This window comes from Acanthamoeba castellanii, assembly GCF_000313135.1.
Source record: "Acanthamoeba castellanii str. Neff unplaced genomic scaffold scf7180000084746, whole genome shotgun sequence".
In the NCBI taxonomy this organism is placed as follows: domain Eukaryota; phylum Discosea; order Longamoebia; family Acanthamoebidae; genus Acanthamoeba; species Acanthamoeba castellanii.
Window position 1 is genome coordinate 90,550 of NW_004457568.1, and position 6,923 is coordinate 97,472.

At 59.4% G+C, this 6,923-nt stretch overlaps 3 protein-coding genes across 3 annotated transcripts; 1 reads left to right on the forward strand and 2 right to left on the reverse strand.

The window, feature by feature from the left end:
* Positions 1-2,186: 2,186 nt before the first annotated feature.
* Positions 2,187-5,190, forward strand: ACA1_185320 (uncharacterized protein; the record flags this gene model as incomplete). Its single annotated transcript, XM_004342484.1, has 8 exons — positions 2,187-2,246; positions 2,359-3,095; positions 3,192-3,348; positions 3,415-3,775; positions 3,892-4,131; positions 4,252-4,501; positions 4,523-4,608; positions 4,691-5,190. The coding sequence occupies 8 exons, from the start codon at positions 2,187-2,189 to the stop codon at positions 5,188-5,190; spliced, it is 2,391 nt and encodes a 796-aa protein (XP_004342533.1).
* Positions 5,191-5,295: 105 nt separating this feature from the next.
* ACA1_185330 (uncharacterized protein) lies at positions 5,296-5,571 on the reverse strand (the record flags this gene model as incomplete). The annotated part of the gene is made up of 1 exon (XM_004342485.1): positions 5,296-5,571. The coding sequence occupies one exon, from the start codon at positions 5,569-5,571 to the stop codon at positions 5,296-5,298; it is 276 nt and encodes a 91-aa protein (XP_004342534.1).
* Positions 5,572-5,957: 386 nt separating this feature from the next.
* On the reverse strand, positions 5,958-6,714 carry ACA1_185340 (uncharacterized protein; the record flags this gene model as incomplete). Its single annotated transcript, XM_004342486.1, has 3 exons — positions 5,958-6,369; positions 6,482-6,598; positions 6,680-6,714. The coding sequence occupies 3 exons, from the start codon at positions 6,712-6,714 to the stop codon at positions 5,958-5,960; spliced, it is 564 nt and encodes a 187-aa protein (XP_004342535.1).
* Between the last annotated feature and the right edge of the window lie 209 nt (positions 6,715-6,923).

Genomic DNA, 6,923 nt, shown 5'->3' on the forward strand with positions numbered 1-6,923 from the left:
TTTGGCAGGTGAACTACCTTCACTGTGGCGTGTGTCACGTGTGTAACGTTTGTCGTGTTCGTGTTACATGTGACTCACTCGGAGACGCTTGCTCTCTTGATTGTTGGTGTCTGGCCAGAACACGGTGGAGTGGAACTCCGCGCCCGCGGTGACGACCCTGCATGGTGGTGGTGCAGGGCGTGCAGCAGCTCGTGTGCGCCACCTACAGTGTCCTCAGTACGGATACTCTCATGTGTCACGACCCGCTCAACGGTGGCGCTCTCGCCTTTAGCCAGCAGCTCACTGCGCATCAGTTCGTCCCGACCACCTTCCGCCAGTGGCTGCTGGTTCAAGACTGGGCCAAGGAGGAGCTGGCGGCAATCGATCCCTTCACGCGCACCGTGGCCTGGACTATCCCTGCTGGGGGCGTCTATCACGTGGACGTGGCTGACGACGAGAGCTTCCTCCTTCTCTCATCTCCTGCCACTCTGTGGAAGTGGATCGTCAGTCCATCGGTCTCCCAGTAACGGAAAAATGATCTTCATGTGGATTTGTTCATGTCTGTTCTTGACGATCTTGGCCAGTGATGCAAGGCCATCTTTGTATTGTTCAATGTTGATGCCATCAAGAGACTGCCCTGTGCAAACTCTTCTCTCCCAGCAGCACACTCATATTTGTGATCAAGGACCCTCTCTCACCACTGTATCTTCAGGGTGTGAGCAATCCCTGAATCCTTGGGCTCACTGTGGAGGACGCCCTCCATATCTGCTATGTGGCAGGAAAGTACCAAGGTTCCTGCCCTGACTGGGGTCGCCATTGGCCACCAAGAACACCAGGAGCATTTTGATAATCACCTGGCATGAGAGTAAAACTTGGCAAAGCAGCACAAGCACATGCTGGCCATGTAGGTGGGCAGTGCGCTGTTGATGGCAGTGGGGTCCAAGTTGAGGGAACTATTACAGCACGCATGCTGCTTCTCAGCCAGCAAAAATAGTAATTCTGACCAGCTACATCTGAAATTTCACCAATACCTGGATTTTTCACCATGGCTTAAAAAGCACCACATAAGTGGTGGAGAAATTTCATAGATAGGAGAACCAGGTAGGGGGTCGTGGCTTAGAACACAAGCCATGTTTTCTCCTGGTTTTTGTCTTCTCTCCTTTCCCTCATGTCACATCCTGCAGCCCTCCTGTACCCTGACTGGAAGTTGGTTGGCTCTTTTCCTATATGGGAGCTTCCAGACCTCTCCATTGGCAACCATGACCATGCACCACCCAACTTCAAGACCAGCTACCACAGCAAGGGAGGTCTCAAGGTGGGTGCAAGTGTCACCCCAAGATTCCAGGGTGTTCAGCCAAACCTCACAAGAGCAGCTACACCAAGTACCAGTGGACAAGAGAATTCACTGGCGCCCCCCAAGACAAGGTAACTGTGTTGATCAAGGAGACCCAGTGGTGTGCAAGCAAGCCAGGCAAGCACCACAGCTGCCATCTCAAGCTCTTTTTTAAAGAGAAAAGGGGGTTAACAACAACCACACAGAGAGGTACTCAGGGCAACAATGAGTGATGCATTGGTCAAACTGCTGTCAGCAATGAGGTCCTGACAGTAGGTGCCCATGCAATTACACACTCTGTGTAATTTCCTCTTTTTTTGTTCTGTCTCTTTTATTGGTGTTCCTTCCTTGCTGGCATGACGTTGGCGTGACAGAGGCCAGGTTCTGTTTTTCGCTGCAAGCACGAGGCCAAGCCAAGAAGAAAGAATCCCACGAAATGACAACGCGCAACACTGCTTCATCTTCATCGTTCACCATGATAATCAACAACGCAACGAAGCCAGCAAAGCTCCTTGCGGACTGAGCCAGGTTCGTCGATGCGTCTGCAAAGACCTCGAAGAATGCAACTCAGTCCCGAACTGCTGCGCCCCTCTTCCTTCTACTACCCTTCTTCCTTCTCTGCCCGCTCTCCAATGTTTGCCCTCTTCAACTGCTGCACCCCCGTCGCCCTTGCCTCTTCATTTTGAGAACGACTCCGATTTTTATGATTGCTTTTGGAGCGATGTGCGGGTGCTGCACCAACGACGCATGTCTAAATGCACCGCCCATCTCATTTGCGAGGTCCATCGGTAACCTCCTGCCAGCTCACTTGCCCAATCATTCACATTTTGAGATTAACTCCATGGTCTTGCTTTGCCCATGCAGCAAGCTGACCATGTCGGTGGCCCTCTCGTTCGGCTTCGACCGCTCCTTCCTCTGGTCGACCGAACTCCAGGTTCGCGCACCTGCCACAACATCTGCATTTGCTGCTTCTTTTCGTAGCCGATCGTCTCTTGTGGCGCTTAGCGTCCTGATTGTTCGATCCCTGACCCTGTCTGTCTGCACAGCACAACCTGGTGTCGATCCAGCCCCACATGATCGAGCGCCTCCGCCTCCGCTACTTCGAACTGTACTCGGCAGCCCCAGCCCCTGAACATCAACATCAACAGCAACTACCAGTGCCGCAACAACTCGACCCGCAACACCATCGTCTTCGCGATGACGATGAACCTTTTCCTCGTACGCTCGCCCACGCCCACGTGGTGGATACCATCGACAGTGCCGGCTGCTCGGTGCGTGTACGGGTCGAAACGTTCTTCGTGCGCTGGGACGACTTCACGCAGCGCTACTGCATGAAGAGCAACAAGGGCCGCGACGAGTGCGTGCTGCAGGCCTTCCGGCACGGACGTCGGCCGCACGACGCCGAGTTCGATCGACTCTACGACCTCTTCTCGTGGCTGCTGCACGAGAGCCGCCTTCTGTTCTCCCCCGGTGAGCCGGCCGCTCTGACCACCGCTGCCGCTGGCCCCGAAGCGCTTCGTCGTAGCGTCGACGAGCCCATCGCCATCACCGTCGTCGATGCCGAGCAAGAGCCTGCGGCAGGCGACGATCTCCCGCTCGCTGCGCTCCGATCGCTCGCCATCCGCACCGATCCGGCGGAAGTGACGCCCGCGGTGAGCCCCGTCCACGCGGACCTTGCGCGCTCGCTCGGCGTCTTCTTCGGCCGCGAGTCGGACGTGGTGCAGGGCTTCCTCGATGCCGACTTCGTGTTCTCCTCCCCCGACGGTCGAGCCCTGCGTTGGCGGTACTTCGTCAGCCCCCACCTCCCGCGTTCAACTCGAACAGTTGCTCATTTCGTCGTCGTCGTTGTCGTCGTCGTCTTCTTCCTCTTCTCTGGCAGGTCGTACCTGCTGGCGCATCTGATGCGGGACATCACCGACGCGGTGCTGGGCCTCTTTGGCCTCCGCCAGACCAAATGCGACGACTACCCGGCCGCCCAGCTCAGGCAGATCCACGACTCGGTCCTGTGCCGCGCCGACATTGCCATCTCCCCTCAGGTACCTCAGTCCTTCAAGGTGGTGCCGGGCCCAGCCAGCCCTGATCCTTTTTCCTTCTTCGCTTAGCGATGGGCGGAGCTGTACCGGCAATGCGTGGACGGTACACACCTGGACATGGGCGAAGACGGCCTGAGCCCGCCGACGGCGATGGACGCCGCGTGGGCGGAGCTGGCGGACATCCTCGGCGCCGTGTTTGTCGACGTCGGCAAGCTGGTGCGCGCGGTCGTCGCCTTCCTCTCCGCCCCTGTGACGGCGGCCCCTTCTGCCCGCGGCTCCCCCGACCCAGCCGCCACCGGCGATGATCACGCGCGCCTGACCAGCTTTCCGAACCACAACCAAATCCACGTGCTCGGCAACCTGCTCCAGCTGCCTGTCATGAAGCGCGAGCCCTACTGCCACGCGCTGTCGTTCCTGCTGCCCAACGATGGTACACCACCCGTCGCATACCGCCGCACACCGCCGCCCACGTGTTGGCTGACCTTCGCCGTCTGGCGCCCACAGAGTACTGGTGTGTCGTTGCTCCGCTCTGCGAGGTGGGAGCAGCGACGACGACGACGACGACGACGACCGACGGGCGGGCGCTGCAGGCTGCGGCCGTGGGCTACCTGGCCTGCATGGTGCGCCTGAACGCCCGGCGGCTCGATCGGCTGGAGCTGCTGAAACCGTTCATTCGCTCGTGGATCACCGACGGCGCCAGGCCCGATTTTCCCGACGAGCTGATGGCCGACCTGCGGTACTTTGGCGGCGTGTGGGGTTCGCTCATCATTCACGACATCATCGCCGGTACGTGTCGGCTCCACACAGCCCTGACCACCACAAGTCTTCAGGAGAGAAGGTGGACGCTCACCAGTGACACACACACACCACACACACACACACCACAACACACACGCACACATGTAGGGATTCACGGATTCGTGACGCGTTCGATTCGAGGCTACGATACGCGGGCGCTCAAGCAGCGGATCGTGGGCGTCGTCGTTTCGGTGCTCGGCGGCGCGCTGCTCGAGCCGGACTTTGCGAGGATTGTGCGTGGTGGCAGTGGCGACGACGACGACGACGACGACGACGACGGGGAGCAAGGCAACTGCGAGCAGGAGGACACCGCCAGAGCGCTTGAGACCCTCATGCTGGCGCTGCGCGTCATCGACCAGTTCGGGGTGCTCAAGGTCAGGTGTCTGCCCCACGACAGCCTCATGTTCGTCCGCCGAAACTGCGCGCCCGCCGCCGAGCGCCTCCTCGACGAGACCTTCAACCGAGGTGCGCCCTCTCTCTCTGTTGTTCGTCGCCTCTCGGTCCAGCAGTCAGCAGTCATTGACAGTCACTGACCTGAATTGCGCAGGTCTGAACGACTCGGCCGTCGTGCTCGAGCGCCTGATGGGCACGCGCGTCATCGACCGCCTCACCGCCGCCGTGCTCCGGGCCATCACCCTCGAAACCCCGCCCGCCGCCACTCCACCGGGCAAAGCCGCTGATGGCGATGGTGATGGCGATGATGGCAACGCCGAGGAGACGACACGTCGGCAGCAGCTGGTCGATGTGGTGAGGAGCGCCGTGGAGAAGATGTGCATCGGCACGGCGTCGGGCGCGGCCGTGACCCAGTCGGTCCTCCCGCCGCTCCCGCCGCACACGGCGCGCCGCCAGACGCGCAAGCTCGTGCGGACCCGGCGGAAGCTCGAGCAGGAGGCCGAGGGACCCGTGCGCGTCATGCTCGACGCCTTCTTCGCCGACGCCCGACGACTGGTCGCCGCCTTCCACCATCAACATCAACACCAACATCACGCCCTCCTTGCCTCCGCCTTGCACGACGTGACCCTCGCCCTCGACGACGTACGTGCGTAGAAGATGTATGCTCACATCTTTCTGTTTTTTTCTTTCTTTACAAGATTACTACATGTTTTCGACTTTGCTTCTTCTTCTTCAATGACGACTCAACCGCCACTCCGCTCAGTCGTTCCACTCGCTGTCGTCCCTGAGGCTGTTGTCGTCGCCGGTGTCGGCGCTGCCAAACTTCTTCTTGGCGTGCTCGAAGACGGTGTTGCCGAGCTTGTTGGCCTTCTCGTCGTCCTCCTTGAGCCGCTTCTGGCTGAGGGTGGTCTTGTCCTCCTTGGCGCCGATGGCGTCGAGCTCCTGCGTCGTGTCGTCGTCGTCGGCCTCATTGCCGCCCACCAGCCCGCGGCGGTTGACCAGCTTGTCCGTCAGATCTTTGTCAGGTCCAGACATCTTCTGCACCCCAGAAGTGATCATGATTAACAAATATATCACAAAAAATAGAATATAGAATAGAGCATATTGTGGTCTGTATATGTGCTGCAGTGTAAACATTTTGCTGCTTACCTCTTTGCTAATCGATTGAAGGATTGATTCTTGGGGAGGGGAGTGTCCGTTTGGGTGTGCGAGAGACTGACTGGCAAAGTGACTGGCCTGTCGCGCTGTGGGCGTGCGTTGTCTTTCGTTGGTGGGCGGAGCAACGCAATGAGAACTTCCGCCCAACCGAGAAGGCGCAATATAACAGAAAGAACAACCCAATGGGCTCTCATTGGAACAACAACTCTCATTTCCCTCTGTTTTCCTTCTATGTACATACCACCACCCTCTCGCGTGTCGGTTCACTTCTTCTTGTCATCGTCGTCGTTATCGTCTTCTTCTTCTTCTTCTTCGACTTCCTCCTCTCGCTCGCGTAGTCGCTCCTCGCGGTCCTGCTGCCGCTTGCGCGCAAGCTCGCGCTGGAAGTCGTGCAGCAGGTCGCCGCCCTGCGTGGCCAGCACCCGCCGCAGTTGCGCCCACTCCTCCCGGCTGTAGCCCTCCTCCAGCTCATCATCTTCTTCTTCTTCATCTTCTTCTTCGTTCTCCACCTCTTCGTCTCCTTCAGCTTCGTCGCCGACGACGGCGCTGACGGCGCCGCGCTTGCCGGCCTCGTCGCGTTCCCGGTGGTCGGCGTACCAGCGCTCGGCCGCAGCCTTGCGCCGGTCCCGCTTGCGCTTGAGCTCGCTCTGGATGCGCTCCGCCTCCTGTTCCAGCCTGTCGCCAACCATGGTCAGATCATGTGTCATGTGTGTCGTGTCGTGGTGTGTCGTGTCGTGTGTTGTGTGTCGTGGTGTGTGTGTCGTGCGTGTCGTGTCGTGTCGTGTACCGTTGTTCTTCCAGTTCTTTGGCCCGTATGTGCAACTGGTGAACGAGCTTCTCTGCGCGAATCATGTCCTCGTGTAGTGTTGCGTGCGTGGGCTCCAACCGAAGTACCGTGTTGAAACTGCGCCGGCCCACCATGCGCCACACACCACCATCATCAGCCCCAGCCCCATGTACTCCTCAGCCCGACCGCTTCGCGCACCTCCTGAGCGCCAACACCGGCTCATCGCACGCCATCTGCGCTCGTCCCAGCGTCAAAAAGGCCTGCACCGCACACGCACCACCGCACACACGCACACCGCACACACGCACACCGCACACGCACACACGGTGAGTTGTCAAGCGGCCAAGGTGGTGGTCGTTGGGAGGCTCAGAGTACCTGGGCGGACGTAGGGTCGAGACAGGCGGCCTGGCCGGCGGCGCGTAGGGCCACGCGCGGTCGCGGC